Source organism: Phascolarctos cinereus, unplaced genomic scaffold (assembly GCF_003287225.1).
Source record: "Phascolarctos cinereus isolate Bilbo 61053 unplaced genomic scaffold, phaCin_HiC Scaffold_2;HRSCAF=192, whole genome shotgun sequence".
In the NCBI taxonomy this organism is placed as follows: domain Eukaryota; kingdom Metazoa; phylum Chordata; class Mammalia; order Diprotodontia; family Phascolarctidae; genus Phascolarctos; species Phascolarctos cinereus.
The window spans coordinates 18,519,952-18,545,435 of record NW_027555625.1 but is presented as its reverse complement, the minus strand read 5'-3'; the positions used below and the strand labels follow the sequence as shown (position 1 = coordinate 18,545,435).

General features: G+C 43.0%; 1 protein-coding gene across 2 annotated transcripts in view; it reads left to right on the top strand.

Moving 5' to 3' along the window:
- Positions 1–25,484, top strand: part of DOCK5 (dedicator of cytokinesis 5) — a 252,306-nt gene that overhangs the window by 143,128 nt on the left and 83,694 nt on the right. For both annotated transcript variants that reach the window (XM_021001085.2, XM_021001086.2), the window contains 8 exons: positions 431–529; positions 6,088–6,160; positions 7,733–7,836; positions 8,512–8,701; positions 15,012–15,109; positions 16,680–16,769; positions 19,494–19,594; positions 23,894–24,028. In XM_021001085.2, coding sequence (XP_020856744.1) covers positions 431–529; positions 6,088–6,160; positions 7,733–7,836; positions 8,512–8,701; positions 15,012–15,109; positions 16,680–16,769; positions 19,494–19,594; positions 23,894–24,028 — 890 coding nt within the window. The remainder of the gene's footprint in view (positions 1–430; positions 530–6,087; positions 6,161–7,732; positions 7,837–8,511; positions 8,702–15,011; positions 15,110–16,679; positions 16,770–19,493; positions 19,595–23,893; positions 24,029–25,484) is intronic.

Here is a 25,484-nt window from a genome sequence, read left to right as displayed (position 1 = left end):
CTGTTGCTTTTCTGAGCACTTAAAAGTGAAAAGGAGAAAAGGACAAACTAGAAGGGTGGGGGGATGTGTAATTTATTTTTTTTATGCTGCCATATTTGGGTCTTTGTCGTTGCTGTTTACTTGTGTCCAACTCTCGGTGACCCCATTTGGGATTTTTTTGGCAAAGATACTGGAGTGGTTTGCCATTTTCTTCTCCAGCTCATTTTGACAGATGAGAAAACTGAGGAAAACAGGGGTAAGTCTCAGAAAAAGTGGTAGATTGGTGCCTTTGTCCCTTTCGCAGTCTTTCCTATCTCCAGCTGTTTGTGCAAAATGGTAGTGAAAGAGTATGGTGGCACATGGGTCAGGGAGCATATGACTGGTGGTAAATGGATGTGTCCTTACTGGATCTTTTATTCATTTTTATTCCTTTTTTTTTCTATTTCCAAAGAAAGCTATTCATCCAGGTGCTGGCTATGAAGGTATTTCGGAATACAAGTCTGTTGTCTATTACCAAGTCAAACAGCCCTGCTGGTATGAAACGGTCAAGGTGAGTGTGTAGACCTTGGTTAAAAGAAGCATTTCTGCCATTCAATTCAACAAGAATTTATTAAGTACCTTCTGTGTACTAGGTGCTGTGCTAGGTGCTAGAGATACTGAAAACATGAATGAAATAGTCCTTGCCCTGAAGAAGCTTACAGTCTATTGGGGAAAACAACATGTTCATAGATAAGTCAATACAAAATGTATACAAAGTGAAGGTGAGACAATTTCAATTGGGGATGTGTTGGAAATTAGGACAGTTTTGTAACGTGGTCAAAGTACCCTACTGGGCATTTCTTGTCCCACATAGGAAATTTACAAAGGATGGTTCCTGGCTCAGACAATGGCTGAAAAGCTACAGTCCAAACGGAAATGAAAGGGGCTCTTGGGAAGTACAATTTCAAGCCCTGACAGCCATTTCTTGCTATTTTCTGTCCTTGGTTTCTAATGAAATCCGCAGTTTTAACATCCCATTTTATTTCCCATTGTGGCCCAAACCTTGCTTGTTCTGTGCATTTGAATTTTTAAAATATCAATTAGGATTTTTTTTTTCATTTACCAAGAACTATATCATCATTGGGGATTTTTACAACAGGCCTGTTTGCTAGAGTGGTCAGACATTTTACAGGTGAGGAAACTGAGGTTGTCATAGGCTAGGTGACTTTTCCTTAGTCACATAGCTAGAGAGATGGAATTACCACTGGAAATCATGAAGACCTGAGTTTGAATCTTGGCTCTATTACTTATACTTCTATGATCTTAGACAAGTCATGCTTGCCTCTTTGAACCTCAGTTTCCTCATCTGTAAAATGAGGAGGTTGGACTAAAATGGCCTCTGATCTTTCTAGCTGTAAATCTATGATTCCATGATCCTAATTACTTGTTAGACATGTGACTCTGGACAAGTTGCAACATCTCTCTGACACTCAGTTTCCTCATCTGTAAAATAAAAGGGGTTGGACTTGAATGATAACTATGGTCTTTTCAAGCTCTAAAGCTCTGAAACTGATTCAGACACTTGGTAACTATGTGACCCTGAACAAGTCGTTGCCTCTTTCTGGGCCTCAGTTTCTTCAAGGTGTAAAATAGGTCATCGTCAGACAGTCCACCAGCATTTATGAAGCACCTTCTTTGTGTCAGGTATGATACAAAGAAAAGTCTCTCAAGGAACTGACAGTCTAGTGGAGGAGAGATCCGTTTCAAGGAGCAAGTGAAGCTCTATATTTAAGCGCTCTGTAATTGACAGTTGTTAGCACTAGCAACGTCATTATAAGGATCATTGTTAATCCACCGGTCAATAGATGTCCTCCATGAACCCTGGGCTTTTGACTCTCCCTGCCCCTCTCCCATCCTTAACATAGTTCTGTGTCATTCTCTTTCCTCACTTCTCTCCCAGTGATTCTCATCTCCCACACTCCTTCTGTTCTCTCTTCAGTTTCATCTTCTGGGAGCCCCTCTATGGACCACGGAAGCCCTGTCCTCATTCTTTTCCAACCCTTTCCTGGCTATAGATTCAAGCCTTGTCTTGAAGTCCACACTTTATTTTTCACCTGTTGTTTCCATAATGGTTCTCCTTTCATTAAACCCTGCCGCCATCCCCCCCCCCATTACAATAAAAGCTAAGGCTAAAAGAAAAAAAGAAGTTATAAAATCAATGGATGGGTGAGTGAATGAATAAGTACTGTGTGCTAAGGAGGCACTGAGAATACAAAGAAAAGTCCGACAGCTCAAGGAGCTCCCATTCCAACGGATGGAAGGGAGCCATAGCACATGTGGAAGGGTTCAGCTGCAAGTTGGATGGAGAGGTCTCAAGGTCCTCCAGCATGGAGGCACGAGCAAGTGGTCAGGCCTCTTCTTCAGTGTCATTTCTCCTCATAAAGTCAGAGTGTTTTCTGATGTAAGAGCAGTTGACAGCACCGAGGACTTTGGTGGCGAGAGCTTTCTTTTAGGGTCTTCAGGAGCTGTGACCAGGACCTGCAGAAGTAGTTGCAAGGTCACGTCTCCATGAGGGTTGGAAGTCAGGCCAGTGAACAGGGGACTACAGGGATCCCTGGGGGTCTTGCACTTACCTGTCCATTGGTGGCAATTGGTCAGCAGTTGATATTGGTGCCAGTGAGGAAGGGGGGCCCTTTTTCTTTTTTTTTGGTGAGGCAATTAGGGTTAAGTGATTTGCCCAGAGTCACATATCTAGTGAGTGTTATGTGTCTGAGGCTAGATTTGAACTCAGGTCCTCCTGACTCCAGGGCCAGTGGGGGTGGGGGTGAGGGGCTTTTTCTAATCAACTAGTACTTATTAGAGCCTACTATGTGCCATGCACTGTGTTAAGTTCTAAGGATAAAAGTAAGGCAAAAGCCTATCACTGCTCTCAAGGAACTCACAGTCTGATGAGAATCTGATTCTCCATGTTGGCTATGTGAACCAGACTGGAAGTAGAACTGGGTGGTCAGGGGAGTACTGCTATTCCCAAGGGTCCTGGGCTCTCTCCTTTGGGTCCAAGGGGAGGTGGTGTTCAAGGTGATGATTTGGCTTTTCATCTCTGCCCCAACTCCTTTTACTGTTAGATACACACTCTCACTGCATTGGTTGTATTGAAGGTTGAGTTTGAAAAGTCTTTAAATGGGGAAGAGACTTTGACTAGTTTTTCCTACCCAGTTCAATTTAGTGGAAAATGACATTTTCCATCAGCAACTCTGCTGCATTTGACTCTAAGGTGTACTAGGTGCTTTCCTCTGCCCCATCCCTCTTCCTCCACCCCCCAGGAAAAGCTGAACATATAAATTCTCATCACCATGCAGATGGACTCAGATTTTCATACACAACTGACCTTCAGTTGCCTGACTAGAGATTCTCTGACTAGAGATTCATTAAAGGTTACCTTGACAGCTGATCAGAAATAGGAATGGGATGTCGTGGGCCTCCAAATCTTCATCCAGATTGAGGTGATGCTAAGGCAGTTCCCCAGATTGCGGTGCTGATGTAACAACTCCAAAGATAACTTCCCATTTTCCCTTTTGGTGTGGAAACATTACTAACTTTAATACATGTTTGAAATGTTCCCTTGTTATGGGGGATGGGAGTGGGGAGGGAGCACCAGAATGATGGAAGCAAGGTGGTACCTGTCACTTTGTTCCCAGATTTTTGCTTTAAAGTCTTTGAGCACAATCATTGGTTGAGATGAATGAGAATATTTGATTCTGATATTCTGATTTCTTATTTATTCAGGGTTATCTAGCAAGAGGGTCTTTTCTAAGATTCTAGATGTTATGAGGACTTTGGGGCCCAGAGGGACACTTATCCATGCAGTTATAATTGAAGGGGGAGAGAGAGAGACCTCAGCTGGTTTTAGGAGTAAAGGAAAAAGAAAAAAATAACACTTTAAAAACATGAATATAGTAATATAACATAGATATATCTTACTGAACTGTGCATTGAATCAGAACCTGTTCCAAAACCATTTGGCAAACCAGTTCAAACTAGAACTGAACCATTGTTTCCCATTAACAAAAATTGATTTTTTTTTCTCCCTACCCTCCACCATTGAAGAAAGAAACTAAGAGAGAGAGAGAAAGAGGGAAGGAAGGAAGGAAGGAAGGAAGGAAGGAAGGAAGGAAGGAAGGAAGGAAGGAAGGAAGGAAGGAAGGAAGGAAGGAAGGAGCAAAACCCTTGTAACTAATACGCATAGAAAGGAAAACCAACCCCCACAATGGTCGTGTCTCAATCTGCCCTGGGAATCCTTTACATCTGGCCGGCAGTGGGTACGCACTTCCTCCTCACTGGTTTGGCTGCATTGATCAGAGTTCTTAATCATCTTTCAAAGGAAGAAACAATAAACACTTACAGGGATAGAAACTGAGCCAATGATTTCACTGGTACAGGGAATTTCCAGGTGAGGAAGCTCCCTCTGTCAGTGCAGGTCCACATCTTTCCCCTTAGAGTCTTCCAGAACTGCCTGGACTAAGTGATCTGGCCAGGTGCCCACAACCAGTATCAGTGTGGTTCTGGTTCCCAGGGGCTCTCACTAGGCTCCATACTTCTCCCAAGCCAACTCTGGCACTCACAGGGTGCTAGCCAAATGACACGGAGAAGAATTTTCTGGGTAGTTCTGCTGAGCAAAAGTGCCTGACTAGTGAGAAGAGGATGGCCTGAGTTCATTGCCCAGTCTTTCTATCTGCTTTTGGAGAGGCCTCAAGGTGGAGTATAGGACACTGGCCTTGGACCCAGAACACCTGGTTTGAATTCCTGACTCAACTGCTTCACAGCTATATGACTCCGGGAGCCCAGTTTTCTTTACTTTAAAGTGAACAAGTTGGACTTCATGGCCTCTGGGATCCCTCATGACTCTCAGTCTGTGGTCCAATGAAACCACAGGTCTTAGAAAGGTGCTTTTTGTCCTCCAGCATTCTCAGAATTCTCCAATAGGAATGCTAACACAGATTCTATAACAGGGGTGTGGGAATGAGTTCAGAATGCACAAAAACCCGAACTGGGAGAGAAAAATTAACCATTCAACAAGCAATTATTGAGATACTACTTTTTAGGGGCAGCTAGGTGGCACAGTGGATAGAGCACCAGCCCTGGATTCAGGAGGACCTGAGTTCAAATCCGGCCTTAGACACATGACTCTTACTAGCTGTGTGACCCTGGGCAAGTCACTTAACCCTGTTGCCTAGTCAAACCAAAAACAAAAAGAGAGACTACTTTTTGCCAGCTACTGTGCTGAACACTCAGAATGCCAACTGTTCCCACCTTCAGTGAGCTCTCATTCTAAGGGGAGAGACAACATGTAATTATGTAAAGATATGTATATGCACATACATGATTTTCCAGTAAGCAACATAAATTTCTCTATATTCCCCAGAGTGGAGAAGGCTGATTCTAAGAACCCTCTCTATCCTTACAAACATCATGACTAGAGTTACACAAGCTACAGACGAAATCCCATGAGATGAATCATGACATACAACATTCAGGCATTGTGTGTGTAGTCCTCCTTCTTCTACTTACTTTGCTCTGCATCAATTTATAAAGGTCTGCCCATATTTCTGTCAATTCCTTCTATTCAGTGTTTCTTACAACTCAATAAATTTCCATCATATCTAAATATCCCAGTTTGGTTAGCCATTTACCAATCAATGGGCACCTACTTTTGTTTTACAGTTTCTTTGTTATCACTAAATGTGCTGCTATAAATATTTAAATATAATAGTAATATATAATATAAATTTTATACTGTTAAATATAATAGTAATATATAATATAAATATTTTGATAGATAATCTTTTTTTTTCTGTTTTGGATCATCAGATGGCAACCTCTGCTCAATAGTGGGATCAATGGATAAAAAAAAGCATAAATGGTTGTATCTTAAGAAACCAACTTTTCATTGAGTTTCTCTTAGTTCTAAACGGAAACTTCTTTGGTTGGAAATGGAGCTGTCTTCTACCAGATTGCTTTCTGTGGGCTGCAGGGCTGCAGTGAGTCTCTGTCAGCTGTCCTGTAATATGGAGTTAGCCGCAGAGCTAGAGAGCTACATTAAGTATTCATTCTTTTCTTATTAATATGCAGGTATCTATTGCAATTGAAGAGGTCACCCGTTGTCATCTAAGATTTACTTTCCGGCACAGGTCATCTCAGGAATGTAAGTATCAAGATGTCTGTACCACAGACTTTCTCCAAGAACAATATTGACTCTTGCTTCACAGTACTTTTTAGGGGCCCTGGAGACTGACTGTGTTTGGAAACTAGACATGGCCAAGTCTAGCCCTTGGCAGCTTCATCCTTCAAAGCTGAGCTTTCCCTGGTACTAAGGAAGGAGTGGGACTATTTATGTGCTTCTGAGTTTCCAAATTCCACATGGCCAAGCTAAAGAAAATGCCGTCCTTGGTCCATGAGAAGCTGATGGGTTTCAGGCAGATTTCCAAGTTCTCAAAAGTTTGTTGTTTCCACATGGCACTATTAATGTTGACATTAGTTGGAAATTGCCATGTTGATACTCTACCTCTATGGAACTGATCTGTCCTTCATTTGAATTCTTCATAACACCATACTCATTTCTCTCCTGCTCAATTCAGTTCAATGAACATTTACCAGCCGTCTACTATGGGCAAGACATTGTGTTAATTGAGGGGATTCAAAGACAAAAACAAGCACAGTTCTGCCTTAAAAGGACTTCCTTCCTCTGGTGTACTTACCGTGTTTTTGTTAATGTAATTATTGTTATGATAGAGACAATGGGGGATGGTAGACAGCAAGCCAGTCCCAGAGAAGAGACAGCATGGATAATGAACATGTAGAATTTTAACTACAGGCATCAAGGTCTATCAGTCATGTATTAAGCGCTTACTGTGGTACTGTGTGAAACACTGGGGATACAGAGAAGGGCAAAAACAGCCCCTACCTCCAGGAATTCCCAATCTAATGTGACAGACAACATGCAAACGACTATATACCTTTGAGATATATGCAGGATAACTGGAGGTCATCTCAGAGGGAAGACACTAGCCCCTTCCAGGGAACCCTGCAGAAGTTGGGGGTTTTAGGTAAATCTTAAGTAGATCCAGGGAAACCAGGAGATGGGGAGCAAGGATGGAGACATCAAAAGCGTTGGCCTCGGAACTCAGACGGCCTGGATTCCAGTCCTGACTGCGTGACAAAGGACTTAACCTTTCAGTGGTCTGCACAACTCTCTAAGGCTAGAGAAGATTTCAGCTTGAATTAGTGGAGGAAATTTCCTTTGCCTGGAGTTCCCGGTTCTTGTGAAATCATCGGACTAAGCCCTAATTATTTTCTTGCATGGCTTTCCTCTTCTCCTAGACTGTTAACTTTATGAGGAAAGAGACTGTGTCTTACTTATCTTTGTTTCATTTTGGGTCTGTTTTTTGTTTGTTTGGTTGTTTTTTTCAGGCAATTAGGGTTAAGTGACTTGCCCAGGGTCACACAGCTAATAAGTGTCTGAGGCCAGAGTTTAACTCATGTCCTCCTGACTCCAGGACCAGTGCTCTATCAAACTTACTTATCTTTGTATCTCCTTCAGCACCCTGCCTTATAAGTATTGGACACTTAATGAAAGAATAGATTGCCCCATGCCCTTCTCCTAGGTACTCCTCGCCCTCCAAATAAAATTAAGTGTAGAAGTGGGAGACCATCTAGGTGGGCCACAATCACTGGCCTCTCTGCATCACTTAGAAACAAAGTTTTCCTCACTTTACAGCCAGAGATAAATCTGAAAGAGCTTTTGGGGTGGCCTTTGTAAAGCTGATGAACCCAGATGGAACTACATTGCAGGATGGGAGGCATAACCTGGTAGTGTATAAGGTAAGAGCAACAGAACGAATCTCTAATGACTGTCAGTTCTTTCCTTGTCCATCAGGAACTGAAAATCTCCCTCAGGTTCATGGCTGCGATGCTTTGATGAATTCTTGATCTCTTTGACTTGTAACTGTCCCATCTTCTCATCCCATGGACTTTTTGTCCATGTCGTTCCAAAAATACTTCACCTCCAGAACTGGGCACACATCCTCATACGCATCTTGTTTTGTTCTCTTGGGGTAAGGTAGGGTTCCTAGATTTAGAATAGAAAAGGATCGTAAGCATCTTCTAGTCCAATGCCCTAATTTTATAGATGATAATTACTCACAAGAGCGTATATTCTCTTCTGTTATAGGTTCATAAGTATAGAGCTGAAAGCAACCCCAGAGGCCATCCACTACAATGCCCTCATCTTACAGATGAGAGAACTGAGGCCCAGAAAAATAAAAAAGCCAGTCCTAAAGAAGGTCTTGGCCTGGATTGTATCAGAGGATGATAGATTCAAAGCTGGAGTGGAACTTTGAGGTCATAGATTAGAATCCTGGATGCTCTGCCCCTGAGGCTGTAAAGTCCCGCACAGTGAATGCTGAGTCTAGGTGGAAACTTATTTGGCTTGTGAATAATAAATTATTCCTCCTCATTTAGCATTCCCAAACCACTGGGTGTGTGTTTTCTTTTCAGGGGGATAATAAGAAAATGGAAGATGCTAAATTCTACCTGACCCTGCCCAGCACAAAGATAGAGATGGAAGACAAGGATTTCTCCCCAGGCAAAAACACGCACTTGGCCAACTTCACCCCAACCAAAGACAGCACAAAGGACAGCTTCCAAATCGCCACCCTTATTTGCTCCACAAAACTGACCCAGAATGGTGAGTCAGAGTTGGTTTTCTGAATGTAGCTGCTGGGGTCCTTGGTAAGAATGCTGGGGTTCTACCAGTCACCAAGCATTATGTGCTAAAAAACTGAGGACCCAAGGATAAGTGAACAGGCTTGCCTTCATGGAGCTTACATTCTATTAGAGGTACAACATATCCACATTAACAGCTGGGGTCATGTAAAAAGGTCTCTTGAAAGGGATGTCGCTTGAGCTAAACCTTGAAGGGAGCTGGGGGTTGTAAGAGGTGGAAGGAAGGAGAGAATGTTTGAGGAATGGGGGAAAGCCTAGGCCAGGGCACACGGGTGGAATTTGGAGTGCCTTGTCTGGGTAAGAGCAAGTAATGCAGCCTGTGAACATGCCATCCCTCCCTAACAGAATGTAATTGCTTGATGAGGCATTCAGACATTTAATCAGAATCACAGCAGGGGCTTCAGCTGGGGAGACAAGTCAGGGGGACATAAGTCCTCAAGAGCGGAACAAAGACTTGGTCATAAGGGATGAAGAAATAACCCCAGTACTAAGACTGGGGGATACTCAGTCAGACAGTCCTTGAGGGTGGGGACCATTCTGGCCTTTTTCTGTTATCTCTAGTGCTTAGCACACAGTCTGGCACACAGAAGGTATTTAATAAATGCTCGTTGGCTTGACTTAGCAAGGTGAGAATGTTGTAACAAATAGCTGGTTTGATGCTGAACTTTAGGCTCAAGGACAAGTCTGATTCATGAGTCTAGATCAGGACTGCAAGCCAGGGTTAGGTGGCTCCAGATGATGGGACAGGACATATGTGAGGGCAAGCCAGCTTCAGTGAGAAGCTTTTCTGTATCTATCGTCAGGCACCTTGGGCCAAACACTGGGCAGCTAGAACCCTAGCTGTTGGCCGGGGGAAACAAATCTACAGCAAGAATCCCTGAGACTCAGAGAACTCAGGCTCCATCAGGATCCAGATCAACCCTGCTTCTACCCCAAAACAAAACGCCACCTGCCAAGACAGTCACACAGAGCACCTTTAGAATCAATGACCAGGCGTCACATGGGCAGATTTTGGCGTCATGTAGGAAAAGCTTTTTGACCAGTTAGTCCTCAAGATCACAGGACTTAGATCTGATGGGGACCTCAGAGGTCATCAAGCCCACCCAATTTGTCTCTTTCCAATGTCAAGCACACAAAGTCAAACACCAAAGTGCAGGAACCCCAACTCAACTTTGGAGAAAAGAAATTTACAGCAAGCATGCCAGGGAACTCAAGCTTCACCTTAGAGGCAATCTCACTCTCATTTTATCAATGAGGAAACTGAGATCCAGAGAAAGGAAGTGATTTTCTTAAGGTCACACAGTATATGAACCCAGATCCTCTGACTTCGAATCCAACATCTTTCTACTAGACCAAGCTTTACTTTCAACTCCAAGATTCTGTGACCTCCATATACCTAAGCTATACCATAAAGTACAATAATGCATCCTCTTTGTGGACACATAGGATCATGTCAGATCTAGAAGAGACCTTAGAAGTCATCTTTTCCAAACCCTACCTTACTTGGTAAATTTTATTTTCTTTTTCCACTTGGTCTATTTTCTCTCCCTCCTACTTCTGCTTTGCCCCATTGTAGGACAGACTGATGGATGGACAGAGACAGAGAAAAGAGACAGACAAGCACACACAGAAAGACAAAGAGCTCATGATAAATATGAATAATCAAAACAAATCATCTCACTGTCATGTCCAAAAACTACATGTCTCAGTCTATCGCCTACCTCTCTGGTTGTTCATTGCATTGATCGGAGTTCTTAAGTCTTTCAGAGTTGTTTGTCTTTACAGTGTTATTGTCATTATGTAAATTGTTTCTTCAGATTCTGTTAATTTTTCTCTGCCTCAATTCCTGCAAATCCTCTCAGACAACCCCTTCCTTCAAAGAGGGGAAAAGGAAGTTCAGAGAAGGGGTGACACTGTTAGTGAAAGAGCCAGATCCCTAACTCCAACTTTCTGGATCCCCAGTGTTTTGTTTTTTTTTCCACTCATAAAAACAGTTCACATTTTGGTAACACTTTAGGTGTACAGCATGCTTCCCTCAATACCACCCTATGAGATGTGCAACGGAGTACAAATTATTGTTATCTTCGTTTTGTGGAAAGGGAAACTGAAACTCCAATATTGGCACAGCAGTCACGGTGATAGTAAGGATCCAAGCCAGGTTCTGAACTCACATCTTCTGACACTGAGGCCTGAGCCCTTAGCCTGCTATGCCTCCTATGTCCCCTTCCTCATGTAAGGAATCCAGTGGAGTACAACCCAGGACCTTGCCTGTAAAGGCTTCTCCCAAAAGGCTATGGTGGTGCTTGTTTGCTCTGCCATCTTGGAAGTTGGGCTCGGCTCTTTGTCATGATGCTGACCAGAGGCAAATCTAAGGTTCTCCAAACATTTTAGATATAAAATCCATCCAAGTATCAAATGGCAGTTTGATCTCCAAAAGCAGCCAACACTGGTTCTATTTTTGTGAATCATTGTTGGCTGGAGGTGAAGGTTAGTATTTCAACGAGGAGAAGTGGCCAGACACAGCAGAGGGGAGCTCAGGCCAGCCCACAGACAAGGTAATCAAAACAAGCTTCCCAAGTCCCAGAGAGCAAAAGAATGTCTGGGTCGTCCTGCCAAAAATGCTCCAAAAGTCACAGAAGACCCCATACAGAGGAATGGAGTGCACTGTCGCTCAAAGAACACACAAGATAGGTGGGATGTATGGAAACGAAGGCTGTCTTCTCTAAGTTTGTTTCCTCATTGGTAAAATGGAGGCAGAAATAGTCATAACTCTTAATTCCCATGTTTCTCGTGATGATCTAAAGATAAAATGGGTTCAACCATTTGTGAATCTGAGAACACAATGAAAAGTCAGTTATTATTATCATGTCAGTCTATCAACAAACTTTTATTTCATGCCTACTGAAGTGCCAGACACTGTGCAAAATGCTGGATTCAAATACAAAAAAGAAAAGAAAGTCCTTGCCCTCAAGGAGCTTACAATCTAATGGCAGAAGAAAGCTGAAAAGCGGAGTAATGGGGTAGCCAGGGAAGGTGCCCGACACAGGGGCATGGTGGGAAAGTAAGAGAAGTCCCAAAAAGTAGGGCAGCCTGATGAGAAATGAGTGATGTAGGAAGGGACCTTTGATGTCATTGAGTCCAATCCTCACATTTTACAAATAAAGAAACTGAGGCTTACAAAGGTAGCATGACTTATTCAGGGTCGTACAACTAATAAATGTCTGAGATGGGATTTGACCCTAGGTCCTTTTGCCTCCTAAGTCCAGAGCTCTATCCATTATGTGACCTTGCCTCTAATTAGACCATCAACTCTAAATCTATGGTCTCACGGAAGGAATTCTTCTGATAATGTATATTCATGGCTATATGTGTGTATAGCCACGTCCATGTGTACATTTTTGTTGTTCTTATGTGACTTCTTCCAGAATTTGTGACTTCACCAGCTGGGATATTGGGTTTGAAGCCAATGTACCTGGGTTAGGATCCCACACCTTACTTACTGCCTGTCTGACCTTAGGCAGATCATTATACTCTTTGGACCTCAGTTTCCTCATCAGAAAAATGATGAGGTTGGACTAGGTAGTCCCTAGGAGACCTTCTAGCCCTAGAGCTGTGATCTATCATATCTACTTAATTTCTTTAGATGAGAGAGGAGACAGAGACGTGCAGTGGAGAGAACACTGGCTCCCATCCTGCCTGGGATACTATTTGTATGGCATTGGGCAACCGGTTCAAACTTCCTGAATCTCGTTGCCTGATCTATAGTATGAGGGGGAGGGGAGGGAGGTGTTAATGATCTCCAAGGTTCTTTCCACTGTAAACCTGTGACCTATGATCCTATAATTCTCAGCCGTCTATGTCATTTGTCTTGGTGACCACCTAAAGCTTGGCACCTGCCCAAGGCTCTGTGGGCTCAAAGGTTGAAGGTTGTACTTGATAGAACCTCTGTCAGGATCACCTTGGTACTGGCTGAGGGAGCATTTTCCCACAGGCAGCCTGGATCGGCTTCTTCTGACCTCCAAAAGGGGATCCTACCAGGATGTTCTCATTCGGCCACACCTTGGGGAAGTGTGTTTAGGGTGTGGGAGATGGTGGGAAAGAGCAAATCCCTTCTGGGACATCTAGTACTATGGAACAAACAAATAATTCTGTTCAAATAAGGAGTTACTTAAGAGAGCCGGCAATGTGTGATGGAGAGAGCATGAGATTTGGAGCCAAGACCTGCCTTGAGTCCTGTCTCTCTACAACTCTGTAAATAAACCTGGAGAGGTCACTTCCCCTTCAGGTTCAGGGACATTGAACCCTTTTCCTTGTATTCTCAACACCTGATCCAATGCCTGGCAAATGGCAGGAGCTTAATGAAGTCGCGTCAAAAGAATTAATTAAATGCCTATTACTCTGTGCCAGGGACTGTGGGATAAAAAAGACCAACATCTCGCCTGCCTGCAAAGAACTTAGCCTCAATTAGGGGACACCACATGCAGGTAACTGTACACAAAGGCTTCATAAATGCCAATTGAATTGAATTGATTAAAAATGGGTGTGTGATTCCAGGTTATCTGTAAGGTCCCTTACCGCTGTAAAATGCTAGAATCAATTGGTAAGCATTACTAAGCAATCCCACATCTATCAACTAAACAAAAAGCATTTATTAAGCTCCTACTGGATGCCATACACCACGCTAGGCACTCAGGCAATAAAGTAAAAAAAAAAAAGAAACGATTCTTTCAAAGACTTTATATTTTGTTCAAGGAGACAACATATACATATGCAAATAAATGCTGAATAAGTTTGTTTGTTTTTTTTAAAGGTAAGGCCATGGGGGAGGAGGGTTAGCAATCTGGGATGTAAAGAAAGTCTTTAGGGATGGAAACGGTAAGAAAATGTTCCTAAAGCATAGACCTGACCATGGCACTGATGATGATGATGATGATGATGATGACGACAATGATAAATTAATATAACTGAGACAGAAGACAGCTAAGTGGTGCAGTGGGTGGAGCACTGGGGCTAGAATCAGGAAGACCTGAGTTCAAATCTAGCATCAGACACCTATTAGCTCTGTGACCCTGGTTAAGTCACTTACCCCTTATTTACCTCAGTTTCCCCAACTGTAAAATGGGAATAATAGTAGCACCTGCTACTCCCAGAGTTGTTATGAGGCTCAAATGAAATAATATTTGTCAAGTGCTTGGTGGTTGGGTGCTTAATAAGTGCTCCCTTCTTTTCTTTCCTTTCCTTTCCCCACACTGCACCACCTTCCTGGCTGCCTCAACAGCCGACTCCTCTGCCTAGAATTTCCAGCCTTCACACCTGGTTTCCATTTACCTTTCCAGGGGATCACACGTTATCCTCTCCACAAACACTCTATGTTCCAGCCACGCTGGCTTCCTTGCACTCCTTCTCCCCTCTCCCACCTCCATACCTTTGCATGGTGAAAGTTCTCTCTCTTCCCCTCCACCTTTTATGGCTCCTCTCTCCTTTCAGGGGTCGCCTCCTTCTGGGGCTGCTCCTGCTTCCCTGTTAGTGCCCCCTCCCATTCCCACAAAATCTCTTCATCGTGTTTCTATTTCCATTTCACAAGGGTCTGAGATCAAGCTTTAATAAATGTGAATTCTCCTTAAGATAACTGTCCTTGACATTCTTAGGAATTGATCCAGTGTCCTAGTGTAGAAAGTCTTATTAGGGATTGGACTTAATGCGCCAAAGCAGACCAGTAATGGCAGCAGAGCATGGAGTGGATGTGGATTCACAAAGACCTGGGTTCAAGTCATGCCCAAGACCCTAAGTAGCTTTGTGACCCCAGGACAGGTCCCTTAACCCCTCTGGGCCTGTTTCCTCATCTATAGAATGAGGGGGTGGGCTTGACGGCCTCTCACATCCCTTCCAACTCTAAATCTATGATCCTATACATCCATACTCAATAATGTTGTTCAGTCATGTCTCATCACATCGGCCGTGGGGTTTCCTTGGCAAGGGTACTGGAGTGGTTTGCCATTTCCTTTTCCATCAAATTAAGGCAACTAGAGGTTAAGTGACTTGCCCAGGGTCACACAGCTACTAAGTGTCTGAAGCTGAATTGGGACTCAGATCTTTCTGACTCTAGACCCAGCACTCCAATAAGAGACATTAAATACCAAAGTCCACACAATCATCTTCTAAGGCCGACCACTATTCCAGTGTGCTTGGCTATTAGTTCTTGTAACTGAAGCAAATAGATTTGCTTCTTACTTGATTTCTAATGTTTTCTTGTCTGTGGTTTTCCTCCCTAGTTGACCTGTTGGGGTTGTTAAATTGGCGTTCCAATTCCCAGAACATCAAACACAACTTAAAGAAGCTAATGGAGGTGGATGGAGGAGAAATTGTAAAGGTAGGTGTGTGCACGTGCGTCAGTGTATGCAACTCTGCCCATATTTCTGCCAATTCCTTCTATTCAGTGTTTCTTACAACTTAATAAATTTTCACTACATTTAAATATCCCAGTTTGGTTAGCTATTTACCAATCAATGGGCACCTCCTTTTGTTTCACAGTTTCTTTGTTATCACAAAAGGTGCTGCTATAAGTATTTAATATAATATAATAATAATATATAATATAAATGTTTTTATAGTCTTTTTTTTTTCTGTTTTGGATCCCCTCCAGATGGCAGTCCCTGCCATCTGAAGTGGGTCAAAAGGTACAACAGATTGTATCTGGAGAAACCAACTTTTCATTGAATTTCTCTTCGTTCTAAATGAAAACTTCTTTGGTTGGAAATGGAGCTGGAAGCTTAGAAATGTCTTTTTCATGACTTGGATTGCATAGACATCTAAATTGATACATTAGTTTGAAATCTATGGTTTTGTGGTTTCTTGGTTATATTCATGTTTCTTTTGCCATCTGTGAGGGGTAGTGTCAGGAGCTATAATGAGTATAGGTCAGTCAGTCAGTTAATAAACATTGATTAAGCACCTACTTTGTGCCAGATCTTAACCTAAGTGCTAGGGATACAAAGAAAGGCCAAGGCAGTCTCTGCCCTCAAGAGGCTCACAATCTAAAGAGGGAAACAGAATGGCTTTGAATGCCATATTTTAAAGACCATTAATAGTATTCCAGCAGCATAGAGATATCTCAGTTTAACACCTAGTTAAGAAGAATAATTAATTAAATTATATGCAAATTCCTCTCCCTGTTATTGCCTCATCCTATATGTGATATCCCGGATAGCAGGGTTGTGTAATTTTTCCCAATGATCTCCAGTCATGGGAGCCAGCCCCAGCCACCATGAAAACAACTTAATTTGAATATTTTTTAATTGAACCTGAGTCGCAGATACTGAATAGCTGTGTAACCCTGATACTAAACCTCAGTTTTCTCAGCTCTAAAATGGAGATAATAATAGCATCTACCTCCCAGGGTTGTTGTGAGGATAAAATGAGATATCTGCAAACCTTAGAGCAATATATAAATGCTACTTACATCATCATCATTATCTTTATAATAATAATAATTATTATTATTAAAAAGTATATTTGAGAGCACTTTTCCTGGTGTTGCACCTAATGTGAAGCATGACCCAGGAACGTGCACACACACACACACACACACACACACACACACACACACAATATTAATTCTGAGTCTGATCCAGCCCCATAACTCCATTTCTCAGGGCATCCGGGACATAACAATAATGATAGGTATAGCAGCAGCTGGTATTTATTTAGCATCTTAAGTTTTTCAAATCATCTCATTTGATCTTCATAATTCAATGCATAAATGCAATTATTATCCCACTTTACAGGTGATGAAACTGAGGCTCAAAGAGATTAAGTTGCTAAGGGTGCCACTAAGTAGTAAGCATCAGAGGGAAGATTTTGAAGCCAGAAGAAGCTGACTCTTAAGCCCAGCCCCCATACCAGATGAGTCAAAGTAAAGTCCTCTTCTTCTTTCTCTCTAGTTCCTACAAGATACACTCGATGCACTTTTTAACATAATGATGGAGATGTCCGACAACGAAACCTATGATTTCCTTGTATTTGATGCACTGGTAAGTGATAAGCACGCAGGGTCATGTGTGTTCATAGAAAGGCATGAATCTCAAAGATGGCCCCAGTTGGAACCTCAGCTACCTTCGGCTACTGGGAGAGGTCTCTTTTAGCTGCCTCCTCTGCCTCTGTCAGAGGAAGCATTGAGTCACAGCGTCAGAACTGGCCCCAAAGGCTGTTTATTCTAACTGGTCCCTGAATAAGAATCATTCGCCTACATCATCTGAAGCAGGGTCATCCAGACCTCCATGAAGGGAAGCCCAGTACCTCTCATCATAGATCAGCTATGGCCTCATCAGTAGTGGAGTAGGATCATAGCTTCAGAGTTGGAAGGAATCTCGAGGTCAGCTCGTCCAACCTCTCATTTTACAAATGAGGAAACCGAGACTCACAGGGGTGAAATGAGTTGCCCAAGGTCACACAATGTAAAACTTAAAATATTACTAAAAACTTGGAAATTTTTGTTTTTGTTTTTTGCTCATTAAGTTTTTGTGGCATAATAAAGTAATAATGGGATGAAAGGCTCACAACAGTTATTTAGAGAAAAGCCACAGAGGTCAGATGCTGTATTATATACTACATACGGACCATTGTTTTCTTGTGCTTTCACATTTTAAAGGCCACGGGAGATAATACATAATTTGTAGATTCACTTTAATATGACAGAATAGACTTTTTTAAAAAAACCAACACAAAAGAATAAAGTACAACAAAGATGCTAATCCTTCACTTACTTTTACTACATGGAATGACAATTTCTTCCCAGCCCACCATGGGGCAGAAAAAAAAGTTTAATACATTTATCTTCAGCTATGGCTTTCTTGTTTTCTTTTTCCCCTAAAACACTCAGTAAAATAATTGTTACTGTTTTAATAGGTTTTTAAGTTTAAAGTTAAAACTTTTTTTCCCATGAGTTGGAAGGCACCTCAGAGATTATATAACCTAACTTTTCATTTTGCAGATGAGTTAGTGATGATCAAACAAAGTCCACCTGCCCAAAGTCACATGGGCCCTAAGTTACAGGTCAGTGGCTGGATATTACAAAGATACAGATTTAGGCTGAAGTAAAGAAAAACCCCTTTGCAGCGGGTGCCATCCCAAAGGGAACTAGACTGCCTCGAGAAGTACGTTCCCCCCTCACTGGAGGCCTTCAAGTAGAAATGAGCTTACCATTTGTCAGCATGGTTGTAGATAGCATTTTGGGTCCAATCCAGACTGGACTGAACGGGCTTTTCAGGTTTCTGTGATAGCCAAGAGACCGGGACGTACTAGGTATGACTTTAGATTGTTACTGCTGGCTAGCTCAATTCAGCAGCTCAGTTAGTGGACTCATTACCACTGGGAGATGACCTCAGCTCCAAGATTTATACCTCGGGTTCCGTTACATTATCCGTTATCCATTTGAGTTTATTGAAATATTGCTGCCGTGTCTTCAGCAAGACTCTTTTTCGATCCTGCTCATTCCTAGAGTCTAACACTCTAATATTAATGCAGCCTGAAGCCTACATTAGCTTTCCTGGCCACCACATTAAGCTTTTGGCCCCTCTTCAGTTTCATTGCAGCCATTCACTAAAACCCTTGGGCCTTTTTCAGAGGAGCTCAAGTCTATCTGTGGCTCCCCTTGCATGCATTAGGGAAATTACTTTGGGGATCCCAAGAGGAAGACTCAGAGCCTCATCTCCTAAGAAAATAAAGTGCTCTTTCGTCCATCATTTACAGCTTTACAGATACCAGTACAGCAACACACATTTAACCGTCTCCTGTGTGCAGCTCACTGTGTCGTAGGGGAGATTCAGGGTTTAAAGATAGCCTGCACCCTTTTCAAAGTCACAATCTTGGAGCAGCAAGTTACCAACCCTTATAAACTAGTAGACATTTTGTGGAGTCAAAGGAACCTCCATTCAAATCTAGCCTCTGATGTGGGACGTTGGCCAGGTGACTTAGCCTCCTTCTTGAGTCACCATCCACAAAAGGAAGAGATCTGAGTGGATGGCCTTCAAGGGAGGCCACCATGGCACAGTGGAACAGGCATTGAGTGAGAAGACCTTGGTTCAAATATTTAATCTTCTTCATTTCTCTGAGCTTCAGTTTCCTCATGTGTAAAATGAGGAGGTTGGACCACATGACCTCTCCAGTCCCTCCAGCTCAAGATCTATAAGCCTTTAATGAAGAACTGGGTTCAGTTCCCACTTTGGACCTACCGTAACTATACGCCCTTGGACAATTCACGGGCTCTGAACCTTTCCTCGTCTTTCAACCCTGCAATTCCTTCCAGTGCTGTGGCCCCATAATCATCGTGGGTGGAAGGTGGGAAAGGGGATCTCATCAAAGTTCCTTCACTGATTGACTCAAAGCACTTGGACTTTACTGTCCTCAGCCAGCACAGAATGGATGGAAGACTTACAGGAAGGGCAGTTTATGGGAAAGCCTTGAGACCCACATGGTTTACCTGGAGCCCAGATTTGGGGACTAGAGAGTTGCTTTCAGGAGGAAATTACTAGGAATCTTTTAGTAAGTCCCAACCTTGTTGTAACTCGAAGATGCCTTTAGGTCGGCCCCAGGTTTGGCTTCCCCTCTAACCTAGAATGGAGAAGGGGGAATGGGGCAGGGGGGTGGAGAAGATCAAGCCCAGATGGAGAGATCTGTGCTGGATGGCTCCAGCTGGGGGCCAGAATGTCTGCAGATTATGCAGGGCGGCCGATCCTTATCATTGTCTCCTTTGGCAGGTATTTATTATCTCGCTGATAGGAGACATAAAGTTCCAGCATTTTAATCCTGTACTTGAAACCTACATTTACAAACACTTCAGTGCCACCTTGGCATATGTGTAAGTATCATTGGCGGGGGCTCATGGAACTTGTGTGAGTTGTCTGTGTGTGTGTGTGTGTGTGAGAGAGAGAGAGAGAGAGAGAGAGAGAGAGAGAGAGAGAGAGACAGAGAGAGACAGAGAGAGACAGAGAGAGACAGAGAGACAGAGAGACAGAGAAATATTAACAGAGAGATTGAGAGAGAGAGATCGCGCAGGTTAAGGCTTACTGTTTGTCGGCAAAAACTCTTGTTTCCCACTGTGGCTCTCCTCACAAACTACATTTCAGCCAGTCTACCCCAATTTCTATTCCATTTCCTGCCTGCCCCTAGGCTTTTGCATAGGCTGGAACTCATGTCCTGCTTCCTCCATCTCTGGAATTATGAGCTCGGCTCAGGCACCACCTCCCATGGAAATCTGTTCTTGATCTTTCTTTTCCACACCCTCATTCTTTGTGCTCTCTCCTTCCTCACATCATCTTTAATTTATTTACTTGTTTATATAAGGGGCAGCTTAGAAGAGTAGGGTAGAGAGCTGGCCTTGGAGGAGGGAAGATCTGGATTAACATAAATTGCCCAGATGACCATGAGCAAATTAGTTAACCTCTCTGTATTCAAGGCAGCCCTCTATTGCTTAAAGTTATGTAGAAGGTGCCAAGCTGCATTGGTAGAAGGTTTCTCAATTAATCAATAAACATTTATTAAGCACCTACTTATGTTCCAGGTTGAGACAGCTAGGTGGTGCAGTAGATAGAGTACCGGGCTTGGAATAAGGAAGCCTCATCTTCCTCAATTCAAATCTAGTGGCAAACAATTACTAGCTGTGTGACCCTGGGCAAGTCACTTCATCCTGCTTGCCTCAATTTCCTCAATGGTCAAATGAGCCAGAGAAGGAAATGGCAAACCATTCTAGTCTCTTTGCCAAGAAAACTCCAAAAATGGGGTCATGCAGAGTTGTGTACATCTGACACAACTAAACTACAACAACAGTGTGCCAGGCACTGCAGTTGTGATTCCCTAACTCACAGAGCCAGGCCTCTGTTTACATATTGCATCTCCTAGGAGAATGTAAGCCCCTTGAGGGCAGGAACTCTTCAGATTTTTCTCCTTGCACCCCCAGCACCTAGAAGCGTACCTGAGCACAGAGCAGGCCCTTGACTGGTGAGTGCTTTGTGAGTCGAGTTGAATGACATGGAGCAGAACTGAAGGTGGTACCATCACTGCGTTCTGATCCTGACAACAGTGACAGGGAGGTTGACCAACGCTCTGTCCGTATTTTTCCTTGTGCCCACCCTCTGATTCAATCAAGACCAAGAGTTTTTAACCGGGGGTCTATAAACTTCACACACACACACACACACACGCATGCTTGGATATGTATATATATATGTGTGTGCATAAACATGTACATGCGTGTGCATATATCTACGTACATACATGTATCCACGCACATATATATTTATTGGTTTCCTTTGTAACTCGTATGCATTTTATTATATTCATCTTCAAACATCACCACGTGAAAACATCCATAGGTTTCACCAGACTGTCAAAAAGGGTCCAGGACACAGCCAACAGTAAGAATTTTGCTCAAAAAGATAATGATAAATTATAAGCAATAATATCAAATGAGATGATCTTTGTAAAGCACTTAACACAATGCCTGGCACACAATAAGCATTTACTAAATGCTCATATCCTTTTCCTCATCTACAAAGTGGGGATGACCACTCCAGAAGATGGAGAGCTGGCCTTCAAACTGGGAAGACCTGGTTTTCTGTCCTTTAACCCCTCGGTGCTCTGTGGGCCACAGAGGAAAAGAAATGCCAGTCTGCACTGGTAGGGGGAGCTTCTTCACCCAGGAGTTGCCATAGTAATGAATTAATTATTGGTCAGATCTCTATCCCTGTCTCTCATGGTTGCTGCAAGTAACAAAGAAAATAATTCATTTTTTTTTTTAAATTAAGTACCAGCTATGTTCCAGGCACTGTATTGGCTTCTGGGGAAACACAGAAAGAACATGAAACAGTGCCTGCCTTTAAGGAACTTCCATTCTCCTGAGCCAGGAAAAGATAAAAACACAGAGACATAGAAATACTTTGGCTCTATTCTTTCACTAATGAGGGTGCTGCCTATCACCCACCATGACTCCAGGACTGCCCATCTTGGGGACTCTAGTTCTCTAGGTAGAATGACTACCAGTGAAGCTTATGGCTCAATCAATACTCAGTTTATAAGCATTTATTAGGTACTTACTGTGTTCCAGGCACTGTGCTAAGCACTAGGGATACAAAAAGAGACAGAAGGCAATCCCTACCTTCCAGGAGCTTACAGTCTAATGGGGCCACTGACAGTCCGAGACCAGAGAGTCAACCCTTGTAACAAACAAAACAAAATTTAAAGGAAGAAGAAGAGGGAGAAAAGAATGAGGAAAAATCTGCCAAATGAATCCTATGTATATGCAGCATTCCCACCATGTGCCCCTCACCTTCAATAGTTAGCACCAGACTATAAATTGCAGAATAGTTTTGAGGTTTGAATTACTACTAGTATTTGTCATCATTCAATCGTTTTCAGTTGTATCTGACTCTTCATGACCCTATTTGAGGTTTTCTTGGCAGAGATACTGGAGTGGTTTGCCATTTTCTTCTCCAGCTCATTTTGCAGATGAGGAAATTGAGGCAAATAGGGTTAAGTGACTTGCCCAAAGTCACTCAGCTAATAAGTGTCGGATGCCAGATTTGAACTCAGGTCTTCCTGAGTCCAGGCCTAGCACCCTACCCACTGTGCCACCTAGCTGCCCTGCAACTACTACTACTATTATTAGTAATAATAATAATGGTGATGATAATAATTGTCATTTACATAGCACTTTGCACTTTGAGGTCTGAAGCCTGCCTTGCATACACCCTCATTGGATTCAGCGAGGTCATGGACTTACAAAGATGAAAGATGACACGGTCTCTTCCTTCATGCACCTTGCAGTCTGCTGGGGGCTGGGGGACAATGACTGCCACAAGAACAGCATTCATAATAATAATTAGTACATTAAAGTTTGCCTTCAAACAGGTATTAATTTCCCTTTTTCATAGATGGGGAAATTAAGTCTTTTACAAAAATAATTAAATAAAGTAGAATAATAATGGGGAAAAGGACAAGTCCAGATAATTGGAAAATTAGAGGAGAAAATGGCAAGTTTCAGCTGACGGAATTAGAGGAGGGTTCTTGGAACCGGACCTGGAAGGAAAGAGAAGGGAGTTTTGTTTCAATGAACAAAAATGAGAAGGGAGTGAGGGCTAAATTTGGATTCGGAAGAATCTGGGGCCATATCCCACCTCTGACATTCCCCACCTCTGCTATCCTAGGCAAACTACTTAACCTCTCAACCTCAGTTTCCTCACCTGTAAAATGGAGGTAATGAAAACCCTCACCTCCTACGATTATTGTGAGACTAACAGAATTGTGAGAGTAACAGAATATATTTTTGTAAACCTTGAAGCGCTAGGTGGCTGTGGCCTATAATTAGGGGCCTTTTGGGCCTGGGGGGGTGGGGATGCCCTTTGTGAAAGCATACAGGCAGAAGCCTTAGGGGAACACCTAGTATTATAGTTGGGCTGAATCATAGACTATGTTTTTTTTTTTTAAGCAATTGGGGTTAAGTGACTTGCCCAGGGTCACACAGCTAGTAAGTGTCAAGTGTTTGGTCTGAGGCCAGATTTGAACTGGGGTCCTCCTGATTTCAGGGCCGGTTCTCTATCCACTGCGCCACCTAGCTGCCCCATGAATCATAGACTATGTAAAGAGGAATCGTGTGAAGTAAGGTGCCAGTGTAGATTGGAGCTAGATGGTGGTGGGGTGTGAATGGTTGTTTTTTATCTTGTTGGTTGGAAGAAACTATTGATGGTCTTTTGCAGCTAGGTGGTGCAGTGGAGTCAGGAAGACTCTAATTTAAATCTGGCCTCAGAAACTTATGAACTGTGTGTCCCTGGGTAAGGCACTTAAGCCCTGGCTGCCTCAGTTTCCTCAATTGTAAAATGAGGATAATAACAGCACCTACTTTTCAGTATTATTGTAAAGATTAAATGAGGTAATATTTATAAAGCATTTAGCACAGTGCTCAAGTTTACAGGTTGATAAGCTGAGTCACAAAGACTTGAGTTTGTTTTTGCTTACTCATAGCAAAGTCTGTAAGAGATCTTGAGAGACCTGATGCCCACTATCCAGTGGGCCATGTTTCCTTTTCCTCAGGGGAAATAAAGTTGATTTATCATTTCACTTCATGACATGTGTTTTTCTCTCTTTCTTTTCTTGCCTCTCTAAGGAAACTCACCAAAGTATTGAATCATTATGTGGGTAATGCTGAGGACTCCAGCAAGACCGATTTGCTTTTTGCTGCCTTAAAAGCCTTGAAGTACCTCTTCAGATTTATTGTCCAGTCCCGTGTCCTGTACCTGAGGTAATGAATGGGACATGCCGGTTAAAGTGATTTGCACCTGCCAGTATGGGCCCAGAAGCCTTGAACCTTAGAGTGGGCGTCTCAAATCCAGTCTCCTGGCCCATGCAAGAATACCTTGATAGGTGGTTTTCCAGTGTTGTCCCTTCCCTCCCCTTCCCTTCTCTTCTCTTCCTCCATCAGCCATCTTCACTTTAGCTACCACTTCAGATGTCTTTTTCCTTCTTCCCTCTTCTTTCCCTTCTCCCTTCCCCTCACTTCTCCTTTTCCTTTCCCCTAACTCCTCCCTTCTCCCTTCTCATCTCCTTTTTTTCTCCTCTCATTTCTACCATCTCCCTATTCCTCTTCTCTCTCCCCTCTGCCTCTTTTTTTCTTCTCCCTTCCCAGAAAGCTCCTTCCTACTTACCCACCCCCGGTCCATTAGATGGTAAGCTCCATGAGGGTAAGGTCTTCTTGTTCCCCATGCCATGACATGGCCATTGCATACAGTAGGCACCGACTCAATGTGTGCTGAGGTAAAATGGTGGAAATTGATGGGCAGCCCATCAATTTTTGGAAAGTTAAGAAGTTATTGGAGGACTACTCCTATTCCTAGGGCTAGGGACTGGACTGGGATTTACTGGTAGGTAGGGATGTGTCGTTTGTCCTTCCTTCTCCAAAAAGACCATGACATCAGGAAGGTGATGTCTTGACTTGCAAGTGAACTGGATTTAAGTGAGGCAGGGCTGTGCAGTCACCAGCCTCACCCTCTCCTCCAGTCATCGTAGTCCAGTGGGGTATACAGGGAAATTCTAGGTGAATAAGCCCCCTCTACCAAAGCAGGCCAGCACCTTCCCTGCAATTGTAGCCTTGGAGAGCGTCCTAGAACGCTGACTAGTTAAGTGACTGGCCCAGGGTCACACAGCCAGGATGTGTCAAAGGCAAGACTTGAACTCAGGTCTTCCTGGCTTTGAGGCCAGCTCTCTAATCCATAATAAGCTGGCTCTTATTTGTAAAAGGTGCTAAAATGGTCATCCCCGGAACTTTGAGGAGTTAGGCCTAGATCTGCCCTTTGAGACTTCTCAGAGTAAATCTTTTCAGAATTGAAGATGAAGAAGACAGTGGCCAGACGCCTAATGCCTGTCACGTCCTTTAGAAACTTTAAAGCAGTGGTCCTCAGTGCAGCAGTGCCCACAAAAGAACATTTGAATTTGTTTAATATTAATTTATCTTGCCCAGCGTACCTAGTATGGTAAATATAGTCAGCAAAATTGGCCCATGAACCTCACCGACAACCTGGAAGTCCGAAAGGAGTCAACAAAACCAGATGCTCACATTCAAGGGAAATCACGCGATTCTCCCAAGGTCACTGCCTGGTGTGCCACGTCCATCATGGCCCAGTTAGTGTGAGGACTGCTGCTTTAACAGGCTGCATCAATGCCATTCCTTCTCATTACGCTACTGTTTTTATAATATGATC